Source organism: Triturus cristatus, chromosome 3_1 (assembly GCF_964204655.1).
Source record: "Triturus cristatus chromosome 3_1, aTriCri1.1, whole genome shotgun sequence".
NCBI classification, from domain to species: Eukaryota; Metazoa; Chordata; class Amphibia; order Caudata; family Salamandridae; genus Triturus; species Triturus cristatus.
Genome location: NC_140583.1, coordinates 1,060,562,657 through 1,060,588,324, shown reverse-complemented (window position 1 = coordinate 1,060,588,324; position 25,668 = coordinate 1,060,562,657). Strand labels below are relative to the sequence as shown.

The following is a 25,668-nucleotide window of genomic DNA, read 5'->3' as shown; positions in this document are numbered from 1 at the left end:
CTTAGGCCTAACAGAGGTGTGTAAGACATTTGTTGTGCACACAATGACCAATAAATGACATGACTCAAAAAGGAGATCCACACTAATTTTGTAAAAATAAGTTTTAGTTTAAGACGAAGATCTTCGCAAAAAGGTGAGTACTTTTTAAATAGAAATTCTTTTCAGTTTCAAAAGTGGACACTTCAGTCTTTACAATGTTAACCTATGGAGGAAAACAATAAATCCGGTTTAGAGGTAAGTAACCAACTTACACATCCAGTCTTCGGGTTGCAGGGTCAGCAGAGGGCAAGTTCAAGTAAGCACAAACACTGCACCACCAGCGGAACAGGGTGCAGAGGTCAAAGTTGAAGATAAGGTCTAATGTTATCCAATGGAGACTGTTTGCAGGCAAGTAGATCCGTTGCAGGGCTCAAGCTTCAGAGGTTAAAGCAAGCATGAAGGGGGAGTCACAAGCCAGCACCAAACATACGTCACCAGTGGCTGAGTGCAGGGTGCAAACACGATGTCCGGCGCCCAATGCAATTCAATAGAATGGAGAAACTCTGTTTGGGAAACAGGCTGCAGGTGATGAACGGGAGGCTGCACAAAAGAAACCAGCGACAGCAGAGGTAAGTTGAACTGCTGTAGGGCGTAGGGACACCATCGGTCGAGCTCACTAAGGCACAGGGTTTTCGGGTGCAGGGGTTTTCTTAATTGAGCCAGTCGCGGGAAGCATTCGGATTCACACTGAAGGCATCATCATGGAGTCCAGAAGGGGTCAGCCAATACTGGACTTGGACTCAGGATCGTTGGAGAACCTTTTCTGGATTGGTGGGCGACCGAGACACAGGCCGGAGTCGTCGGGTGCAGAGTAGTCACGGATCGCGGATACGGAGGGCAACAGAGTCCTTGGTGCTGGTTTCTTGTGAACAGAGCCACTGTCCTCTGGAGTTGTGGTCTTTCTCAAAGGCAGACAGTCGTCCCAGGGGTTGTGGAGATCGCTGGCAGCAGGGAGGATGTTGTTTCTTCACGGGCTACAGACAGGTGGGTAGGGCTGGGGCCAAGTCAGTGGCCAGTGACAGTCTTCTCTGCACGGCGTCTGCTTCGTCCTCCTTTTTAGGTAATCAGGAACTTGTTTCAGGGTCTGGGGGAGCTACCTAAATACTAAATTTAGGGGTATTTTAAGGGAGTGTCAGGTAGGGCCGATGGGCACCTTACCTGGGGTGACTACTCCCTCAATTATGCCACCCTCCTATGGGAGGGGGCATAGTCCTAACCCGGATTAGAGGGGTGCAAGATGGCGGGGATTGAAGGTGTACTTCACCCCGCCTCCTTCACCTTAGTCATGGAGCAGTGGTGGACACCTCCTATTCCTCCTTGGTTTTCCCACCCAAAGTGGGGGTGAAAACCAAGGGCTGCCCTCTGCTGCCAACAACAGAGGCTGGAGGGTCACATTACAATGACGGCAGGCCTATGACGCGTCCCTCTTGAGCCCTGTGCACATCCTGGGGAGGAGGTGCGACACCTCCGCCCAGAATGTGCTTTGTTTCTAGTCCCAGAGAGCAGAGGATCTCGACCCAGGGTTCAAGAAACAGGTCTGGTGGTGGCAGGCTGCTGAAAGCCAGTCTGTGGATACACCAGGGTTGGTAGATTTTCAGGGGGTACATCTGAGGTGCCCTCAGTGTAAGTTTCAATAAATCCCACACTGGAATCAGTGTGGATTTATGATGAGGAGTAGCTTGGTACCAAACTTGGTACCAAACACTCCTGAGTTCAGAGAAGCCATCATGGTGCTGAGGAAGTGGAGTTGTGGAGTTTCCTGCCCATGTACTCTCAATGGCTTCCCTGGCATTTACAATTACAATACATAAGAATGGACTTAAACATTGTCAGGGCATATCTGCTCATGCAGATATGTCCATACCTGTGGTACAGTGCACTTTGCCTTTAGGGCTGGAAGGCCCGCTAGAGGGGTGACTTACCTGTACCTTAGGCAGCGCTAGTTGGCATGGCACACAGGTAGTGTGCCAAATCGGCTGTCGTTTTGTCTGCACCAGGCCATGCATGCTGCAGTGGCAGTCTGCATGGTCTAGGTGAGGGGGTCCCTAGGGACCCCCTTCAGTAACAATGCCCTAGGGTTGTACCCAGGTACCATTTACTAGGACTTACAGGGTGCCAGAAGTCCCAATTGTGGAACATTTTTAAGGGAAGCACGACTTGTTGCCCGACACCCTGTACACTACAAACGAAACCACATCAAATACCTGGCAAAAGGGGGAGGGGGGGGGTGTCTAACCATCTCACAAGAGGCACTTTCTCACAATCACAAAACGTGGGAGTAGCACACTTTAATCAGGCTATGGATCTTTATGGAATAGTTGCAAATGGAACAGACTTTTATCAAACAAATAAGGACTTGTGTGTGGGAAGGTGATCAGTCCTTATTCATTATAGGGTCAAAAGGGACGGTGTCCAAAGGTGGCCTGTTCATACTTGTACTCATAGCAGGTTTGGGGTTAATTAACAGGTGTGGCTAAACCTTGGCTCAGTGTCCGATCTCAATCTGCAAATCTGTGGATAGTATACAACAGGAAATATCAGGGGGAGATATCAGTGCTGTGTGTGGGGAGAACCCCAGGACTTAACGTGTGAACCTGGTTCTAGAATTTTGGTTGATCTTCACACGGTCTGGAGTCTTATCATGGTGTACTTTTTGTGACTGAACTTGAGGAGGGAGCATATAACTTGTCTACTTCACAGACCAGTCGATCGGGAGAGCAGAAAAAGAACAATGTATTGTGTTCAAGTGCAGTGTAATTGTGTAGTTGTGGGTCACTGATTTAATGAAGAATACTGCACCAACCCTGAATGTTTGATGTCGGGGAAATTCATTTTAGTCAGCAGTCTTTGTGACTTTCTGACAAACCTTCTGTGCAAGGTGTATGAAATAGAAAGGTTGGCAGCCATGAGGGTTTCTGGGCAATAAGAAAAAGTGTCACTTTCAGATTTCCATATGCCCTGTCCTCACGTTCCACACATACATCATATATACCACTGTCTACTACACAGCAGCACGGACCAGCGCAGACTAGCGGCAGTACAGCCGCACCCAAGCAAGAGAGGCTTTGGAAACAAAACAGCCAGAAAACAGCGAGCGGAGTTGCGAGTTCAACCCCCACAGTGGCGCAGGTGCCACTAAGACATCTGAGCTAGGGGAAGAGTGCGGGAGTCGCTGAAGTGGCAGAGCGAGGCTTTGCTGCAGATTGCGGCCCTGCGCCTGCCTGGGGAAGTGTTGGGGTCCTCACATCCTCACTCGCACTCAGACATTTCAGTGTCTGATGTCAGGCATTCAGTGACTCGGTCCTTTGCCCTTGCCAAGCAACAGTGTTAGGTCGAACCCAGCTGTAGGAAAGTGCCCCTTCAATTTAGTATTTAGGGGTCTTTCCCAGACCTGACCCTCACATCTGCGACAACCTAAGAAGAAAGAAGACACCCTGCAGCAGAAGCTAGAAGATGACAACTGCCTTGGTCCAGCATTAGCAGCCTTTCTCAAGCTTCGACGACCTTGTGACTGGCCTTCCAACAACGACCTCCAAAAGTCCTGGGAGGATTGTTGCCTGTAATAAAGACTCCAATCTCCGGAGGACAGCAGACCTGCCCAGAAGAAACCGACTCCAAAGACTGCGGATCCAGGTGGATCTGCGTCCCCAGCCCACTCTGCACTCAACGTTCCTGGCTTGAGTCAGAGTACCTCACCTGTGCAGTGAAGTCACCCCGGCGATCCTGACCTCATGTATAGCATTGGTTGACCTCTCCTCCCCTCCACGATGGCGCCTGGAGTGTGAATCCAGTAGCTCTCCCCGACCGCAACTGGCTCCGGTAAGAAGACTCCAACGTCGGGGGGCGCTAGAGGGCGCACAGCGGAATGGCTGCCTATTGAGACAGCTCCGCCGGACGGGGACAGAAAAACGACACGGCGGGCGTGAGCTGTGCTGCGATGCCGTCGCAAGCTGATGCCTGAGTGACCGGATAGCGGAGACCACCCCGGGCTGGTGCGAGGACCGCTCGGGAGGCTCTACAAGCAGATATATGGGCTGTTGAGTGCCCCGACGCGGATACGGCCGGCGGCCGACAAGATGGCGCCGCCCGGATGAATCGAGCCTCGCTGACCGAGCAACCCGCTGGGGACACCGAGACGTGTGGCGTCTGTGGGCTAGGGCTCGGCACTGACTGCTGCCCCTGGGAATCGGACTCGCTCTGGCGATCTGAGCGATTGGTGCTGGCATCTATCCCGGGACGTGGAGCGGCGCGGGATGGCGGCGTAAGACGGCCCTGGCGCTGGCTCAAGACGAGCGTGTCCCGAACGGAGGGCGCTGCCATGGCCTGAGAGTGACGCGGACGCAGCCCTGGACTCTGCGAGATGAGGGTGAGAGCTGCCCCCTTGGTTGATGTGCCTGCGATTGCCCGGATGACCCTGGCTGCCTGACGAGGTGCCGGAGGGATGCCAGAGAATTAGAGCGAATGCTGAGAGGGGGCTTCTGAGGGCTCCTGGGCAGGTCCGACACCATTACCTGCGAGGAGATGACCTGCATGGAGGCGCAGGAGATACTGACCGCTCCTGGGTGCAGCTAACTGGCTGGTTCCTGCCCCCCCCTCCCCCTCGAGTCGTGTGATCTGGCTGCTGGTTGCCTGGGCTGCTGGACACTGTCCCCTGCTGGCTTCTTGACCCCCTGACTCGCTGGCTGGCCTGGAGGTGCACTGCTATCAAAGACCTGGTGGCTGTACGGGAGAGTGGACTCGGTGCGGTGCTACAGGCGCGGCCAACTGGGGCGCTGTGCTGAGCCCGGTGAGCGGTTGGGCTGTGGCTCGCTGCGTAAGCGGGTGCGGGCCTGCGTCGTCATCGCTCGGAAAACCGATTCCCCCGGTATCTGACGGTGGAGAAGTGCGACATGGGGAAGCCAGAAAAAACGCAATCCAAGCTCTCCTTCGAATCCAAGCGCCAGGCCAATGGCGCTGCGGCGCTGTCGGACACCACCTCGGACGCTGGAGAGCCGGGGTCTTCAGGTATGGAGGGGGCGCTGAGGGCCATCCAGCAGAGCCTACAGGACATCCACGGTAAACTGGATACCATAACGCTCCGCGTCGACAACATGGCGGCCAAGCTGGATGGGCACGGGGAGCGGCTGGTGGAGGCGGAAAATCGCATTGGAGCGGTTGAAGATATCTCGCAGGCCACGGCCAATAAGTGTGCGGAAGCTGAGCGATTGCTGGATGTGCTAAAAAATAAGGCAGAGGATTTGGAGGCGCGATCGCGGCGCAATAACGTGCGAATAGCGGGGGTTCCGGAATCAACCAATGTTGGTCGGATGGAGACGTATGTGGAGGAGCTGATTCGTAACGTCTTTGGCACGGAGCACCTCTCCCCGATGTTCCTGATTGAAAGAGCGCACCGATCGCTGGCCCCGAGGCCGAAGCCTGGGGCGCCCCCGCGTCCAATAATTGCCAGAGTCCTCAACTACAGAGACCGTGATGTCATCCTCAGGCTGGCGCGAGAAAAGAGGCAGATTACACACCAAGGTAATGCACTGGAATTTTATCCGGACTTCACGGTAGCTGTCCAGTTAGCGCGGAAAGAATTCAACCCGGTGAAGAAGAAATTGCGTGACTTTGGTATTGACTATGCTATGCTCTATCCAGCCCGGCTTCGGGTGACGCATGAAGGCCGAGCAACAATATGCCACACGCCTAAGGCGGCACAGGACCTCGTCAAAAAAATCGGCAACAGGCGCAAAGAATGGCAGAGAAGCGACCAGAATGCGGACGCAGATGAGTGACCTGTCGACGAGGCAACCTCGGGAGATGGTGACCTGGATCAGGACAAGCTGGAGGGACGCCCATGTCGCCCAAACTGGATAACGTGGGGCGGAATCGCGGCCCTACTGTGGATGCGCCATGGCGTTGCCCTGGCAGTGGAGGTCTACTGGATCAGCAGAGACTGTAAGTACGAGTGCTGCGAATCTGATTCGCCCTATCACACGCCCTGCTGATCTATGGTACCTCTGAAAGCGTTCTAAACCCGATGGGACTGTGACTGGGATCAGTTACAAGCTGCCGAGGGGGGTAGCACTTACATACCTTCGGGCCGCCATGTTGTTTAACACTGATCCTCTCTGCTATGGCCGTGTGGAGCCTGGGGGTCAGGATGATCGACGGTCGGCTGGGGCTGTGGGAGGCTTGAATATACTGTCCAGCGCTGGGCCTCTGGCGCGTATGTCACCCCTGGGAGGGTTGTGCGCCTGGGAGACTGGGACCCGGGCTGCGATCCACATATCAGCGGGAGTACAGTGTGGTGGAGCGAATGGCACAGGCTACTGATGTGGTCGCTGCAGGCCCTACTGTAAGTTGTGGTGATGATTGCGCAGTCACGATACCGCTTGGGACTTGACATATACTATATCCCCGTCCACATCCATTAAATTGGATGGAGTTTGTGTGCTCTAGGTGGTACCCCCGACACGGGTGAGCCCCGAATTAAGTTAAATTGTGTTCGTTATGATCTGTGGGGTTTGTCTTTGGCATGTTTGGGGTGCTGAAGTGGGTGGGGGGAGGCGGGCAGGGGTTGGGAAGCTGTTTTGTTGGTCACTGTGCATGAGACGCATCGCTGAAATCCGAGCACTTATGTTGAGGTACAATGAGGTCATTCTATGCCTAGATACCCCTTGGAGCGTACTACCCAATTGATTGTATACATATTGCTATAATATCACTGCTGGAAAATGGTTGAGGCACGTGTAGGGGTTGGGCGCCTCCAATTACTGACATGGAATGTGAGGGGGCTAAATAACCCCAAGAAAATCAGACAGACACTGGCATACCTAGACAGATTGCACATCGATATTGCACTCATACAAGAGACGCACTGTGCACAGAATCACAAATCCAGCATAGGGCGCAGGTGGGCTGAATCGGCGCATCACTCTTCGTATTCATCCTATGCAAGGGGAGTGCTAATACTGGTAAGAAAGGGGCTACAATATGCGATAGATAATGTCGTGGTGGACGACCTGGGGCGATTTGTCATTATCTCAGGTCTACTACGGGGGCAGAAACTGGCTGTTGTGAACGTTTACGGGCCGAATGTGGACGACCCACAGTTCTTTCACTCATTGTGGGGTAAACTGAGAGACTTCCACACCTCACACCTGATATGGGGAGGAGACTTTAATGTCGCGCTATGTGACGAAATAGATAGATCTGGACTGACGGTAGAGCCGCACAGACGCGCTTTACAGGTCTTAACAGACATAATGATAGACAGGGGGCTTACTGACATATGGAGAGATAGGAACCCGGAGGGGAACGAGGCCACGCATACATCGGCGGCACACGGTAGCTGGTCCCGCATTGACTATTGGTTGGTGACTGGGGATATTGCCCTGTGGACGCGGGAGGTTCGGCACCTGCCCAGAACGCTGTCTGACCACAGCCCGGTGCTCCTCTCCCTAGAGCTCCCGAATTATACACCACCTCCCTTCAGCTGGAGATTTAATGCCAAAGCGCTACTCGATCCCTTATATGTAGAAACCATTGGGCAGGCAATACAGGAGTACTTTGATCACAATACGCCTACTATGAAAGACCCTGGCGTGCTATGGGAGGCTTTTAAAGCTACGATTCGCGGTGTCTGTATCAGTACGAATGCGGGAATCCTAAAAGACATACGGCAACAGCTCACGGTGAGGGAAGATAAGTTGCGTGAACTGGAAAGGGAGTATGAGCAAACGCAAGATGCTAACATATTAGGAACTATCCGAACTGTACTTTTAGAGTACCAAAACTATGCGGAGGAGGAACTCAAATATACAGCGAAGAGACAGATAGCGAGGGCCTATGGGGAGGGTGGTCGGTCGGGACGGCATCTGGCGGCTAACATATGTGACGGTCGTGCACCGCAGCACATTCAAATGGTTCGCGATTCGCAGGGGGAGCGGCAGTATGGCGCACAGGACATAAAGGAGTTTGTGGCTACGTATGGAGCGATGTATGCCTCCAGGCCCACAGCAGATTCGGCGGAAATCACGGAATATCTAGATGATGTGGCGATAGCCTGGCTATCAGATACGCACCGGGAGTATCTGTCTCTACCCATGGAGGAGGTCACAGAAGTGATCAAATCGCTGCCAAATGGCAAGGCCCCGGGTCCGGATGGGTTTACCGGCGAGTTTTATAAGGAGTTTGTGGATCAGCTGGCCCCTCGTCTGGTGGAGATGTATGGCAATGCCCATGACCAGCAGAGTCTGCCTCCGACCTTGCGGGAAGCGCTGCTACTGGCGCTACTTAAGCCGCAAAAAGACCCGGAGCTCTGTGATTCGTACAGACCCTTGTCCCTCATAAATGTGGACAATAAGATATTGGCTAAACTGCTCGCAGTCCGGCTGAACCCTCTGATGCCTAAGCTGATCTTGCCTGATCAATCTGGGTTCATTCCCTCGCGTTCTACAGCACACAATACGAGAACCTTGTTCGCCCTGTCGCACTAACACACACCCACGACTAAGGCTGCGGCGGTCTTTTTAGACGCGGCCAAAGCCTTTGATTCGCTGGAGTGGCCGTATCTAAATATAGTATTACGGAGGATGGGCTTCCCACCTATGTTCCTCCAGTGGATACACCTCTTGTATGACGCGCCGGTGGCACGAGTTCGGGTGAATAAATATATTTCGGAGCCCATTGCCATACAAAGGGGGACTCGGCAGGGATGTCCCCTGTCCCCTCTCTTATTCGCGATAGCGCTAGAGCCATTGGCATGCAAGATTCGGCAGGGACATCACTACTCAGCGCTGCAATTCCCGCAAAGGCCACTGCACATATCATTGTATGCTGATGATATGTTGTTATATGTGAGAGACCCAGGAGACAATCTGAACCCGCTCTTGCGGGAATATATCAAGTTTGCGCACCACTCGGGTATCACTATAAACTGGGCAAAGTCCTTGATCATACCTTTAACGGACGGAACGCTGCCGCACCCCATGGACTACCCACTGGAGTGGATCACCGAACCGGTGAAATATCTGGGTGTGTGGTATCACTGCGACCCTGAAATTGTGATCAGGGCTAACTATGGGAGGGCGATAGATGCTTTGGAGGGGAAAGTACGGAGATGGATTCAACTGCCACTATCTTTAGCGGACCGCATTGCCATAGTCAAAATGGCAGTGCTTCCCAAACTACTATACCTATTCAATAACATTCCCATTCACCCCCCAGCAGAGGTGTTTCGACGTATTAACTCGATGGTACTACAGCTCATATGGGCAGGGAAAACGGCCAGGGTTGAGATGCAGACGCTTACCCTACCTTATAGCCAGGGGGGGTTCGGAGTCCCTGACTTCTTGCTCTACTACCTATGTGCGCAAGCGCAATATGCACACTTCTGGTATCACAAAGTCCCATTTCTCACCCATACAGTAATCGAGGAAGGGGACGCCTTCCCGATCCCACTGGAAGCGGTCATCACCCATCGTAGGCCTCCCTTGCACAAGAACGACATTAACCCGGTAGATGCCACAAACAAAGCTTGGCGTACAATGGGCAGGAAGGCTAACAAGTTGCCGATCTACGCTCCGGCGCTCCGGCTCCAATGGCATCCGGAGATCTCGGTTACCCAGGAGGAGGTGGGGATGGGACTGCTGCGGCAGGTCGGTATCGACACGATGGGAGACCTTTATGAGGATGGAACTTTCAAGATGCTTGACAGTCTGACATTCATTAGTAACAAGACAGCTTTGTTCCAATTCAACTATCACCGGCTACAAAAGGCCGTGAAACAACTATATCCAACGTTTCTGGCGGAACCGCCGGTATTGTCCACCCTGCAATGGCTGATAACCACGCCCACGGCCAAACATTTAGTATCCACGCTCTACACGAAATTACAAACCGACATAGCGGCAAACACAAGTAAATCTATGGAGAAGTGGAATGGGTGTCTAGAGGATCCCTTGACAGAGGAAGAATGGGGCGTGGCATGTACATTAACTGGCATGTTGACGCCAAATGGAAACTTGCGCATCCTCCATTTCAAATACTTACACCAAGCATATTACACACCTGCTAGGCTGCACAGGTACGGTTTACGAGCTGATTCTAGGTGTGACCGATGCAATGTGGAGGGGGCGGACTTTGTCCATCTCGCATGGTCTTGTGGGGCGGTTATGGAATACTGGACGCAGGTGGTGCAGCTGTTGGGGGTGATGGTGGGCTGTGAAATGGGTTGCAGTATTAGAACCTGTTTGCTGGGTCTCCTGCCCGGGGTGAAGGCCTTAAAGCACAAGTTTTGTGTGATTGCACTGCTCATGGCCAAACGGAGAGTCTCGCTATGCTGGAGTGGCAGGAAAATCCCGAAACCTAAAGACTGGATCACGGACCTCACATATTGTAGGGACACCCTAAAGACCTATGAAGAGGAACTTCCCGCTAGGTCGAAACCACATGACTATTGGACATACCTAACCCAATACCTGCAGTTGCATCAGCTGAATGGACTGTATATCCTAAATGCTCTGGGGTGTGAAGGGCTTGGCGGACCTTGGAATAGAAATGTAACAATACACATGGATGACGGATGCTGTTGTACTGTGACCAAACTGTTCTGTTTGTCTTTGGGTTGTATTTTATTGAAATGCTAATAAACAAAAAAAAACAAAAAAAAAAAAAAAAAAAGAAGACTCCAACGTCCAAAGGCACCCCTACACCAAAGCTCCTGGGTCTTGGTGAGCTCAACAGACAGTGCTCCTATGGCCCCCATACATCCCAACTTACCTATGCTGTTCTTCCTCCTGCAACCTCCGGTGCCATACCTGCAGCCTCTTTACCGTCAAGAAGGTCCACATTGAAAATCATTGGGCGCCAGACATTGCATTTGCACCCAGCTGCCCCAGTGTCACTGGTGGGGATTGTTTGGTGCTGCTTTGTGGCCCCACCTGTGCTTAACCTAACCCCCAAAGCATGGCCCCTGCAACCAATCTATTACTTGCAAGCAGTGTTGCTCCAGGCACCCCAGTCTCCATTGGAAAGCATTGGGTCAAACTCCGATTTTGACCTCTGCACCCGACTGAACCCTGTGCCGCTGGTGATGCAGTTTTGGTACTTACCCGACCCTGGCCCTTGCTGACTTTTGGTTACGAAGACTGAATTTATAAGTTTGATACTCACCTGTTTAACTGCACTATTGTTTTCCCTATAGGATAACATTGGACAGTTTGAAAAAGTGTTAATTTTCGAAAGTGAAAAGTATTTTTAATTAATGACGTGGTTACCTTATTACGAAGACCTAGGTCTTAAAATAAAGTACAAAGTATACATTTTATCAAATTGGTCTGATCTCCTTCTTGGGTCGTGTGTCCATTATTGATCAAGTGTGTGCAATAAATGTCTTACACTCCTCCGGCGTAGGCCAAAGACGGATTGCCCACACTACCACTAATAGAGCACTTTGTGTTTTGCATTGAGCCCTGTACACTTTTGGGGAACCCCAGGACTCTGCACGGTTTTACGCCCTAGTGGCAAATTCATATACAAAGCCAGCTTCCTACAGCAGTTTTTTATAAAAAAATCACCAATAAGGCAGCAAAACAGCACTCATGGATCATCGACAAGTTAGAGCTTCCCCACTAACAGCATGCATGGGTAATCTTACAGTTCTTGGGGCCCACAGCCATATCGGACGACACATGATAAATCACGCCCTACTGCTCTTCAGACAATGAATTTCATCAAAGGAACTTGACGTACCTAGAAGCAGGCCTGGCCGGACAGCCATTGCCATTTACATGGTCACAGATAAGTAAGCATGCTCCATTTAATCTGTTTCTGCCCTGCCCTTATACCCCTTAGGCGAAAACTGCTACATCCAGCACCAACAGCCCTACAAATCAGGTCCCGTCGGCCTGCAGGAAGCAGCCCAGGCTTAATACGGAGAAAGACACAACAAACAGCAGGAAGCCAAGCACCTTTGAACTTCAGAGACAGTCCAATTATGTGAGAAAGTAGTAATGAATGGCACAAAGGCCGCATTTTGAACTTCAGAAACTGTCCGATAATGTGCCCGTGATGATTCCCATCCCTAGTCCCTATCGCAATAGGGCACTAGTATTCCACCTACTAAATGTACGTTGTTCGATAAATATCACAGTTCACAGTTCTCATTCATAAGACATTTTAGAAGTCAATAAGCACTGTTCACTTTATATCCACAGGCACTTTATGCAAAGGTTTCTGGAATGTTGAACATTAAACTTGCTCTTTGTTTCGAATTGTGACAGGCAACACGGTCAATCACTTACTCATTGCTGTCCCGTTTAAGTGTGATCATCTGTTTTAACCTGATCTTTTGTGGTCTTCACTGCTACACAGTTTCAGTATTTTAACGTAATCAGTTTTAACTTGATCTTTTGTGGATTTTATTAATTTATCTTGTAAAAATATTTTGTCACGTATTGCAATGATTTTAATGAATTGACAATAAAGAATATTAATTAGTGTAGTTACGTACTTAGTACAGGTGTTTTTCCCCAGCACCACCAGTTGAGGGACTGCAAGTTGGTATCTACACCTTATCACCCATATATAAAAACTTCTGGCATCAGTTATGAGTGAGCAATTCCTGCAGAAGCCTCATGTGGTAATCTTACCTCCCCTACCAGAGAGAGGCAAAAAGAAATAGACTCTTGAGAGGAAGGACTTGTCTGATGGAGACAGAGTTAGACGGAGTTAAAGGCATTTCCGACAAACAAACCTCGCTTGTGAAAGACACTCTTCGTATTTCAATTTCCAAATCTGAATATTGAATTGATCATGCTGGCTCGAGCATTGACTTCTCGATGTTGAAGGCCCAGATCACACCAAATCGTGAAGGTTTAATGTTAAATGAAGATCGTCCTAGAAACCTAAGAAGAGATGCTGCCACCGTTAACCAGTTGTTTAGATAGGGGAAATGCAGACTCCCTTTCTGCCTTCGAAAAGCTGGTATGCATGACTTAAGAAAGCTCTTGAGGCAACTAAAATCCAAACAGCAGTCCCATGTACTGGTAATTTTTGCAAACAACCCTAAAGCACAATAAGCTATGGTGTCTTTATCAGATTGGTACACTGATGCATCAGCAATGACGCACACATCTCATCTCCCTGTCAAGAGGAAGAATTTGATAAAAAGACAAGATTCTTCAATTTTTCGTTGTTGCTGCACTTGTTTGTGCTTGGGCTCTAGGACTGGGTAAATCTCAGTTTAGGACTTTTTCAAGTGATCAGAAATCTTCAAGGGTAAACCCCCCTTGGTTGACCGGTATCTTTGAACCAGCTCAAAAAACTCTACTCAATAAGTATGGTTTCATGAACCAGCAGATTCAGCATTGCAGGATTCTTTCCGTTTAATGGAATATCGAGAGAAGAAGAAACCCCGAATAGTACCTAGAACCCAGGGAAGTGGTCACCTTTAGCAGTGCCATGAGATGGTTAGAAATACTCTCAACCTACGAGTGAAAAACGGTGGGGGACACAGTCATTGTTTTCATGGCAGTTTCCTTGCAGCAGTGGAAAGCTACTGTCTAATACCACTGCCATGGGATGAATGTTGTCACTGAAAGGACTCAAACTATAGCAATGTTTCCAGAACAAAATGTGGCAGTGTTTACCCTTGACAAGACCTTTAAGCTGAACTCATGTAAAGGTCTCAATTTCACGAAACCACAGATTTTAAGGACTCTTCCACTGTTTTTATCTTTTGAGTTTCCTCGTTTGCCTGAGAATTAAACAAAGAAATTCAGGTATCTTCTGTGGGCTGGTTGAGTTGTCTGTATCCACCACAAGGAGTGCCAGATAAACAGTCCATGAAAAAATATCTACAGTGGCCAGTTCTGCTGTCTCTCTCAACCCTCTTATCAGGTTATCAGAAGAAAGTATCCCTTCCTTTGTGAACTCTTAAGTCTTCTCTGTTTGGACATACTGCACAATCGAGTACCAGACAGGGGCCTACTGTAATGACAGAGGGTTTTCATTCCCAAGAGTCACATTTTCTCCTCCTGAGTTTTGGCGAAAGTGAAGCCTAGAAATACTGCACTGTTTGCAGATGGTACCACTAAAAGAATCTACTGTACAACTGTCTTTAAAAAAATCTCAGGTCATAGCCCACATATCGTGGATTCTTTGCCAATTGTCTTAACTGGGGAACTACAAATGGGCTGAAAAAGGTCTCTTGTCTTTTCTAAAAAGGTTTTAACCAAATGAACAACTAAATGTGCTTTTGTTTTTTTTAAAGGGTCTAAAAAATAAAATAATGACAGACATTTGAACTTCCAGGTGATGAGGCGTGAATACCCAATTTCCTTTCAGCAGTAAGTGAGTTCAAGTGACAATATGTGGTTGACGATGAAAGAATTTCTGGAAGAAGCAGCTTCTATGGACAATGGTAACAAAGCATGCCAACCAGCAGAGCAGGTCAGAGTCAGAATGGCATAAGTTACTGCGTACTGTCCTTGTTTGGGTTAGGATATTCAATTAAACTGTGGTAGAAATAGCATGGACCTACACCGCCCAGCAACAGGAGTATACAGGGGGGGGGGGGGGGGGGGGGGGGGGGAGCTTGTGATGTTTAAGTGTTCTTGCTTCCTGATGTGTTGTGTTACTTCTGCGAAAGATTGGTTGTAATGCTGTGTGTAGGAGGGTGGAATCTGACTGCATGGTTACCCCCACTTTTTGCCTGGTGTCTTGCTGGTTTTCGACTTGGTTTGACTAGGATTCCGCTAATCGGGACCCCCGTCTATCTGCTTTCTCCCTAAATTGGTTGTTCATGTACTTTAGGTACACCTCAGATTGGATTCTGGGGTAACCTTATAAGTATATGGTATACTATATACCCAGGGCATAGGTACCCCAGAGGCCTCTCAGGGGCTGCAGCATGTATTATGCCACCCCTGGGAGACCATTCAAAATTACACAACAGGTCTGCTACAGCAGCCTGTGTAAGGTGGTGTATGCACCCCTTACTTAGATATAGGTTCACTATATCTATCCATATCACTGCACATATAAACCTATCAGTCACCCCTATGGCAGGCCTTATCAATCTTGAAGGCAGGGTGCTGTGTTTTATGTGAGAGTGTGCCCATGCATGAGCAGAGCCCCTCTGCAGCTTTCGGAACATCTATGCCAGGGTTGTTTGTGATGCAGCCTACATATACTCTTAAGGGCATTATAACCTTGCGGTAAATGCTAATTTTACAACGGCTGCATGGAAACATGTTGTGTTTGGTGTCAAACACCTTGGAATCATACTTCCACACCAGTAACTGGTGTGGGAGGTATGATTCCACCCTACTAGAGGGAGAAATATGACTACATCGGTACACCCGGTACCAGCTTCACAGACCCTGGCATCACAAAATGGATGCTGCCAGCCACAGACATGAGTCTGCCCTCCTGCTGCTGGACGAAACCCTGGCAGTGGACGGCTGGACAATAGGTTTCCTGTCACAGGGAGGTGTGACCACCTCCCAAACAGGCTTTAGTGTATTGGGGCTGGGTGGGTGCACTGGGGGCACATTTGGTGTCCCTGTGCATAGTCCAGCTCAAACTGGTTGCAGGGGCTATCAGCCCCTGCTCTGGTGCGAAACTGGACAAAGGACATGGGTGTAGCCACCCCTCTGTCCTGACCCTCCCATAGGTGGGTCCCCAGAGTTTGTCCCACTCCTTCCTTGGGTATAAAGTAGGAACCGCTGGCTACAGGACTTTGGATTTACCTGGACGAAACTCTGCTACAGAAACCAAGTATTTCAACTATCTACACTACGTTGGAGGACCGAAGAATCTCCCTTGGAGTAAAGGAGTTACTCCCCTGCAAGGCAGGCACCAAAGATGCATCTGACCGGTTTGCATCTACGCAGCTCCTGACGGACTCCGAAGATTTTGCAACACAGGAGGTGGGTTCCTAAGCTTCCCAAAGGCTGACCAGTGCTCTCGGCAAACCTGAGACCCGCAGCCCTCGTGGGGACCATGCAACCCAAACCCCTGGACCACTGGACACCGTGCACATTTGCAGCAGCATATGATTTTTGGCAATCCCTGTGGCTGTGCTTTAGTCTACTTGTAGTCCAGATCCCGAGCAGGGATTCCACCGAAGATTACTGGCCTACACTCCACAAGTGTTCCGTGGGCTGGTATTTAGTGATTCCTCTCGAGGTCCCTTCGCGATCCCTGGTCCGTCAACCTGTGGGTTCCTGAGAAGGGTACTTTAACTTTCAGTGGCCTTCCTGGTTGCTCCAGATGTGCCCTATCGCTTGGGGAGTCCACAGGACCTTGCTGGTGGTCCACACCAAAGCAACTTTTCTCTGACCGCGTGGGTTGCAGTTGCCAAGGCTTATTGGTCTCCAATCCGGACACTGAGCCCCCCCCCCCCCCCCCCCCAGCACTAGACAACCTTCGTGGGACAGCTCGCCTGCGGACTTTGGTCGTCGTCTCCTGGTCCCCGTGGCTGCAGAGTCAAGCTTCACCTCATTTCACCTGAAGCACCCGACATCGGTGGGCATTAGTCTATCGAGCCCCTGGTCACTGGCACGTGACCAAGTCTCTGTCCGCTCTGCTTTCAGGTTCTTCTCAGCTCAGATCCAGGCTTGGATCACACCGGACACTTTTCCTCTTCAAGGCAGCAGTACTTTGCAGCATCACGCCATTGAAATAGACGAAGATTCCCAACACCATTTGACACCTATGCATCCGGCTTCCCTGGGTGAGGTAACATGAGTACTCTGGTGCTCACATGGGTGCTGGCCTTAGAACCGTCTAAGTTTAAAAGGGTTTGCTCAGAGTTCTCTCCTAAGTGTCCTTAAGCTTTAAAATTCCAACCACTACTTTCCCATAGGATTGTACAGAGCTCGCGGCTGTGTTCTCACACTGCACGCGGCCCCCTGTGTCACTACCTAGGGTGGTTCCTTGGGGTCCCAGCGATTTTACGTGCTCTAGGCACTGTGTCTAGTCACGTCATGGTTGTTATACCACTTTCTTAGTATAAGGTTCGGTCTCCCTCTGGAGCCCGCTGTGTATTGTGCTATTTACTGTTGTTCTAGTGTATTAATATTGTGTGCCTTGTTCTCTAATCTCATAAAGAGGTTAGTAGAGAGTGTTTAGTAATAAATACATATATTTTATATATATACACACCTTGTGTGGTTCTCCTTTAATTTGGTCATTCAAGAGGTTATAATCTGGTAAACCAAGCTGCTTTACATTCCTTCGAGACTTAGCCTGAAGGCTGCTCTCCATAGCTACCACTAGGATAGCTTTCAATAAAGGTTGTCTTTAACCTAATCATCAATAAGGGTCATTTGGACTGGTGCAAGGTGCCCACCATCACTAGTGGACAGCATATACCAGGCAAACTTCTCACACTATGCACTGCAGTATGTTTTTATTTTAGATTGTGGTTGTCTTTACTTACAAAAGATATTTCAAAAAATTGTGGTAGGAACAAACACAATTCTGTAAATGAGGGTCAACATTCTGACCTCTTTTGCATGAGCTTTTAAGTGAAAACTCATCATTGGCAGGACTGCACATTGTAAATTGGTGTATGACCAGCAGCCTCTTGAATCTAGACTGTCAATTGTCCTGGAAGCAAAACTGAAGCACGCTGCATTACTGCTGCACAGGAGGCAAGTGCTAGACAAAAGCTTGACGGTTGGAGCCTCATCTCCTTTTTGGAATGGCGGAGCCTTTTGTGGAAATGTTGAAGGAGCAAGAGTTTGCACTGAGCTATACTCTTCGAGGCCTTAATGACAACCGCCTCATATGCTACAAGCTTCTTTGAATATGGAGTTAACTTGATTCTTCGCCAGCTTTTTACAAGGCGACCACCCAGCTCTCAATGAAGAGGGTGAAACAGGAAGATGGTAAGGTCTCCAACACCAAAATGTCAACGGACAGAGAAATTCCTTAATGTCAATCCACTGTATTTTTAACTTGATGGCGAAGCATAAGAATGCCTCACTGTCGAATAGCATTCAGAGAAGCTTTTTGATGTTGCACACCTCAACCAGGAATGAGAAAGCCAGTGACAATAGGATGCTGTCCCCTCGCCTCCTCAAGTTTCAGAAGCATTGTCATGGGGCAGAGATGAAGGAAACTGCCCTTCCCAACTCTTTTTTCCAATCTTACCTCTCTTTGCCCTAAGGCAAACGTCACTCTCGCGCCCCCTCCTCTCTGTCTTCTGTAAGGTATCTTACTGCCAAACTCCGTGTTCTTGATAAAGTGAGGGTCAGGGAGAAACACCATCCCCCATTATGATCAGTTGTCTGACCATCAGAGGGTGGATACAAGTCAAAAAGTGAAGATACGGCAGTTACAAAGATTAAAGAGAACCACCATCATGGAAAAACAGTACAATATGCTCAATTTCCAGATAAAGGTGGAAAAAGATCAAAAACGTCAAAAGATTGAGTGATAGCAAAACACCAAAAGATTCTGGTGCTTTTAGTCAAAATTAAACTTGAACTAAGACGGAAAGGGGGTCAGGATCTATCTGGGCAATGTATAAAAGCAGCAAACTGCCTGCTCCACGCCAGGTATGATGGAATAGTGCAGCATAACGGAAATCTAAAAACGACAGGTCATTCTTTCTGAGTTCTACATAATTATTTGCCAACATCAATGTCTTTCACATTTAGGACATTTTGCAGTTGTCTTTATGCCAAATGTGCTGTTTAATTTCAATTTGGATGGGTGAATAATAAAAAAATAAAAATGTGTCCTAATTGGTCAGATTGTTTAGGTGAGCTGGTTTTAGATTTTTTTTTTTTTTTTAAATACTCAACTTTTTAAGAATATGAGCAAGAATCGCAAGGTGAAGAACTGAATCCATTTAGCTACCCTTTGAACTCATTCAGCTAGTTGCAATTCCCAGAGTCTCTATGGGTCTTTGTTGAGCTACTTAAAGGTTTTGTTGACGCTTTACTTTTAAGTCATTCGCCCCCTTATTTATTCTTAACGTTAACATACTTTTGCCAATCTATCTCGAAGTTACACTCCCTTTTGAATCCTAGTTTTAGCCATATCAGCAAACGTCACCTCCGGAGCGGATTCTACAGCTCAACCTTCTGGCAGCCTACCCATCTTTTGACCCACTGTCACAAGTGACTTCCTACTTTTGCCTTACACTTGTGCAATAACGCCCTTCACGCTACTGACTCTTTCTGCCCCATTTTAACCTACTTTATCATCATCACTGGTGCTGGCCTAGGATGGCAGACTTACACTCATAACATCACCCAAACTACTAACCTTCAATTCTCAAGGTTGTCTGCTACAACAATCTTACTTATCCTTAAGCCTTTGTTGATGCACCAAGCATTACCAATCTTGTACACCACTCTTAAAATGTGCACAACAGCATCATCATAGTACCGCTCCTACTCCCAACCGAAATACATTCACACGCATTATTTTACTTTCATTCAAGCCAGTTCACTCTCTACCTCCTACCATCCCTTGACAGCCCCTACCCTCTCTTTGTATGTGATGGCGTACAGCATTCCCTCTGGGGTCTGAGTGCTTTGCTCTTTTACTTGGGCAGCAAAGACTGATGGCCATGTACTTCTCTGGTATATTACGGTAATGCATACATTTATCTCTATGTATCACATATTATTTCCTTAAGGGTACACTTGGTAAGGACAGCACGTTTTTATTTTTGTTCCTTAGTGAAAGTTTAGTTTTGGCAGGCCCTTAGAGTGTACTTTACCTGAAGACAAAAATTAATTATCTTGCCGTTGGCATACTTCCCAGTGGCCAACTGCTTCTCTCATGAGAACTTTTCCCTCCTGTATTAGTCTCGTTCCTTTCCATCTTCATGGGTTTACTCCCAAAATGGCAGCTGGCCAGCCAAATGTGGGACCCAACAGTCGAGTAACTTTCACCTGGCTAGTCAATCTGGTCCGTTTTAGGAACGTTTTTCATGGGGATGTTTCAGGCACATAATTGGAGGCACATTTCGGATACATTTTTGGAGCGTGTTTCTGCTCACTTGAGGTCATGCCCTCACCTGCAGCTGCACTCCCTTCTTGTCATCATTGTCAACGTGGATGCGTACACGGCCAGCCTTCTCATCAGAGATCCTTAGCATGATCATTCCATGGACCTCCATGTTCTGTAAACCCCCATCTCGACCACAGGTCAGTGAGATCTTCTCCTCAATCTTCATGTGAACACTGAATGAGAGGGTGGGTAAAAGGTGTAACTAACCATAAAAAAGTTAAATAGCATTCAAGATAGCCCCATGCTCATCTAAGTGTCCAACTACAAAGCTAGTATCGTGTTCTCTGAAGGCAACCAGAATGTAATTTAAAAAAAAAGACTGCACATGACATACTTTTCACCAACTGCCACGTAGGGCCGACGGAGCTTATTAAAACGAGCATCAATACCATTTTGGGGAGCAGCTTGGTTGCTGGATACTTAATGTACATTTTGAAGCCATAGAGTCCACTGAACCAAAGCAACACCCTAATTTGATGCTGCAGATCATAAAAATAAATACTATAACATATTTCCAAATAGTAGCTGAACTCTGTACTCCGGATTAGGTATACCGTTTGCCGGTTATTTTATCACAAAGAATTCACATCTTCGCATCCGGATATAGGTGTCCAGTCTCAGAACAGGTGGAATGGCAGTCAGCTTCTCCTACTTACACCTAGATTTTATGTGGAGTAACAGAAGTGCCGTCAAGCTTCGCCAATCATGATAATTTATAAACAGTGCGTCTAAGGACCCTGGTGGAACCAATTAGTGTGTACATTGGTTTGATCTACAAAAATGTATAGAAAAATCTTAATGAGACAGTGCCAATTCAACTGAACAGTCAAATAGAGAGTAGAACATCGCCCTGTGCGCAGAACTCATTTAGATGGAGAGACTAGGACCAAAAACTGTGACAAACACATCACGAGACCCACAGCAGGTAGAGTCTGGGCCAGCAAGGAAGAGTTAACCACAAAGTTTCTAGCTGTGAAATCTGAACTTATGTTTGAATGGTAGACAGTTGTGAATCAATAATGTATATTCAACAAGACGATACAAGGTTTCTTTTCTTCAGGACTGAACTCCTCCACTCAGACTGCTCACTGTGGGATTTTCACAGATGCACATACCCCACTGGTGACTTTCTTGCAGTGATGCCCAAAAGGAGGCTATATTTTTACCACACCATTTTTTACATGGGCTGGTAGGTTACATTTTATGTGGGCCACTATCATGGATGGCGGAGCATATAGAGTAGAACTTTTGTGGCCCTACTCTACAATGCATCCTCTTTTTCATGCTTTTGATCTTATGGAGGCTTCTTTTTTCCCACTTTACTTTTTATACAGGGATACTCTCACTGCACTCTTGAAGCACTACGTTGTTATGTTGAGAGAAGGGTGTTTGAAAGGAGAGGTAAGAATATCAGCTGAAAGGAATTGGCAACCCAAATCAGCATACCTCACAAATAAAAAGAGGGGGGAAGCAGAGGCTACAGAAGATTGGCTCTTGCTGGAACAGTGATGCAATTAAAAAAGTTCCACTTAAGAGAAAAATAAGAAAAGTCCTGTTGAACTACAAAACTCACCTGTGGCATGATTTTTTCACACTGAACCATTGAGTTCAATTACACTACGATAGATCACTGTTTTACAATATGTATTCTTAAGACAAGAGCGACCCAAATCTCCATGCGAACGTGGCTATTTACACAAAGTTTAAACAAGCATTCACATAGAACTATACAGTAAGACAGCAAAATAACTGTCATGATGCAATCTGCAAAGGAATCTCAGCATGAAACAAATACTTTGAATTCATTTGAATTTATGTTTAACAAGAGAATGCAATTAGATGAACACAATTGCAAAAATTAGTGACAAATGCACATTACCCCAAGTTAAAAAAAAGTCATAACCAGGTAACAGTTTGTGGGAAAAGTGCGTATGGTACAGGTACATTGATATTAGCAGACAGCCTTATACAGTATTTGCCTCTAGAAAATATAGTAACACTGAGTAAGAGTCACAGAGTTATTTCAAGCAACTGTCTATCTGTGGAGAGGTCAACAGCATTTCGACCCTGGAGGAATAGATTAGGGACTCATCAGGACAAGTGATGACATGGGGAAACACTTGATTTACCAATTGACACTGCCCTCTGATGTAGGAAGCTTGTGCTGTATATACTATACCAAAAAGAGGTTTAGTGTGCACAGAGTCCAGTGAGCCCCCAAAGGTATGGCAGAGGTTAAAGTAGATAATACCTTACTCTCAAGTTAGTGGTGGCTGGGATGAGCAGCTAGGCTTATCAGAGGGTAGTGTTAATCATTTATTGTACACACTCGGGCAAGAAATGATGTCACACACTCGGAATGAATCCAGACCAACTGTTTGCATAAAAAGTCGTTACTTTGCTATTTGATTTCTAGAACCAAGAATCACTTAGTGCAGGTAAGTTATAAAGTTAGTAAAACTGGCAATACTTTCCAGGAAAGCAGTATGGTTTTGTAAATGAATTAACTACTTTACAGTTTCAAGAAAGCTTTCTGCAAGTGTAACTCAATTACAGTTTTAGACTTTGTAATGATAAGGATATGCAATGCAATGTAATGTTCCTGTTCAATGGATTTCTATGGACAAAAACAAGGTTGGTCGATTACAGGTAAGTACTCTGTTTTGTAGTTCAGTCTCGAGCTGGTAGCACTTACACAGGGCATGGGTCAGGTAGGTGAGAGAGTGCACCCTCAGCAGCACAGGGGTGGAGGGTGCAGAGGTCAAAGTAGAGGTAGTGCCCAATGTGGTGCTATGTGGACAGGGGATACTATGAAGAGCACCGGTCACAGGTAGGTACCTGCAGTTTCTGAGTCAGGGCCCAGGGATCAAAAGGTAGGCACAAAGGGGGCCACAAGTAGTTACCAAAAGTGCACCTCCAGCGGCACTTAGGCCGCAGGGTGCAAAGTAGGCATTGGGCTTCCAATGCAAACCAATGGAGGATGTCGGTTGTAAAGAAATGCTGCAGGCTTGGCGGAGGGACCCAGCGACTGGAAAGCGAAGTTGGAGTATTGCTGGACATGGGGACACCCTCGGTTGGGCACCCCAAGGCCAGGGAGCTGCAGGTGCAGGGGTGTACCTTCGTGTCTGGTTTTCTTCTTCAGACCCGACCGCGGTCAGGGGGGCCCGTCAGGATGCAGGAGTCACAGTAAAGATCAGAGGTCGTCCAATACTGGATCCCAGGTCAGGATGACGGGGAGGAGGAGGGGGGGGGGGAGGGGGATTACCTCGTTGTGGTGTTGGGCTACTCAGACCAAGGGCGTCGGGTGTAGAGTGGAGCAGGCATGCGGTTACTGTGTCTGAGATGGAGTTGGTTGTTGGACAAATCCAGTGTCCACGGGAGATCAGAGTCTTTCCTTGAAGGCAGGGCAGGTCCCCGGGGTTCTTGGGGGCTGCTGGCTGCAGGACACGCCGGTTTCACTTGTAGGGGGGTTCCGAAGCAGGAGGCGGACCGGTAGGGCTGGGACCAAAGCAAATGTCGTCGTCCTCTTCTCTGCAGCATGGCTCTTCGGTCTTTTGTCTTGTCGAATCTAATGAGCAAGGTTCAGGGGCACACCTAAATAATAGATTTAGGGGTGTTATAGGGGCATGCAGTGGGACAAACGGGTCCCTTCCTTAGGATGCCTATACGCCCTCTTATGCCACCCGCCAGTGGGGGTGGAGGGGGGCGGGGGGGGGGGGAGAATACCTCGACCTGATTGGGGGAAGGTGTCCCCCCATCTTTAAGATGGAGGGGACTGAGATGTGTCCTTCACTTCGCCTCCCCCACCTGAGGTGTGGGGTTGGCACACCTTTTCTCACTAGGTTTTCCCACCGATTCTCCTGCTAAAAGTGGGGGTCAGAACCAGGGGGGAGCCAGCTGCTTATAGCAGCAGAGGCTGGGGATACCCAACAAAGACAGCAAGCCTTTAAAGCTGCCCCTTCATGGACCCAGCCCATCCTGGGCGTGGAGGCATGACAACTCTGCCCGGGATGTTCTTTGTTTCAAGTCAGGACTGAGAGAACAGAGGGCTCTCTATCCAGGGGTCCAGAAACCTGCCTGGTGATGGCAGATGGCTGGTAGCCAGTCAGGAACCAAACCAGGGTTGGTCTTGTTTCAGGTGGCATCCAAGATGCCCTGAGAGTGCATTTTAATATTAAATCCAGGACTGGCATCAGTGTGGGCTTAATACGCTGAGAAGTTTGGTACCAAACTTCCCAAGTTTTCAGTGGAGCTATCATGGCGCTGTGGAGTTTGTAATGACAAACTCCCAGCCTCTAGACTAGAAATGGCTTCACTGCACTTACGTCTGCGAACGGCACAGGCACTGGGGCACCCTGCCTTTAGGGCTGCAAGGCCTGCTAGAGGTGTGACTTACCTATGCCACAGACAGAGGTGATGGGCATGGCACCAAGGGAATCGGTGCCATGTCAACTCTTCAGTTTAGATGTACCAAAACACGCAGCCTGCAATGGCAGTGTGTGGGTGTTCTGGTGAGGGGTCTCGGAGAGTGGCAGAATACATGGTACAACCTTCAGAAGCCTGATCTGGTCTCAAGGCCCTTGGTACCAGGGGTACCTTTTACAAAGGAAGTGCATGTGGCCCAGAGGTGTGCCAATTGTGGAGACAAAGGCACCGTTTTGGGAAAGAACACAGGCCCTGGGAACCTGATTGCCAAGGACCCAAGGCTCACTTAGTCAAGTTGGCATCATGTATCTGGCAAAAACCTAGAGGGTAACCATGCAAAAAATTGCACTTTTCTACATCTCAGTATAATTTGATTGTGTGGCACACTTTCTTTTGGCATTGATGAAATCCACACAGGGACTTGCGTCCCTAGTTTTCATCTTCTTTGTAAGCGAACCATTCCCCAGGTAATTTCCAGTCCTGATGAGACTATAATATACTCCTACAGGGTCGAAACGTCATCTACATCTCCAGATAGACCATTGCTTGAAATAACACTAGGTTAATCTTCCTCAGTGTAACTATATTTCTATAGGCTGTCTAATACCAATACCACGCACACTTTTCCTACAAACTTTTACCTGGTTGTTTTTTTTCCACTTGGGGTATTGTGCACTTGACACTCACTTTTGCCACTGTGCTCACTGAATTGCATTCTCTTGTTGAACAAATGCAATTCAAATGAATACTTCTCCCATGCAAGTTTTCTTCAAATTCCTTTGCAGATTGAATCACGACAGTTATTTTTCAGACTTACCGAAAGTCTCCAGAGGAAGGCAGGGGTTAGTTACAGAGAACCTTACTCTCTAAAGTGATACCTAGATTAAGCACTGGGACATTTCCTGAAAACAGTTGAGAAAGTGCGTTTTGGTTATTTTTTAAAGAATATTCAGAGTTTTCAAAAGTCAACACTTAGAAACTTTTTGGGAGAAAAAGTGTCAATGTTAACCTATGAGGAAAGCAGATTATCGGTTTCGAGGTAAGTACTCGGTCTTTGGAGTTTGGGTTCTGGGATTAGACTCAGGGGTCTCCCAGGGTCAGGGATGCACTGTTGTACCGTCGGTGGCACTAGGGTGCAGAGTGCTGAGGCCCAATGTTATCCTATTGAGGATAGGGGAGCTC

At 48.2% G+C, this 25,668-nt stretch overlaps 1 protein-coding gene across 1 annotated transcript in view; it reads right to left on the bottom strand.

The window, feature by feature from the left end:
* ARCN1 (archain 1 coat protein complex I subunit delta) overlaps nucleotides 1–25,668 on the bottom strand; it is a 77,746-nt gene that overhangs the window by 12,605 nt on the left and 39,473 nt on the right. Inside the window, exon 6 of the mRNA XM_085645848.1 lies at nucleotides 20,069–20,234. Coding sequence (XP_085501974.1) covers nucleotides 20,069–20,234 — 166 coding nt within the window. The remainder of the gene's footprint in view (nucleotides 1–20,068; nucleotides 20,235–25,668) is intronic.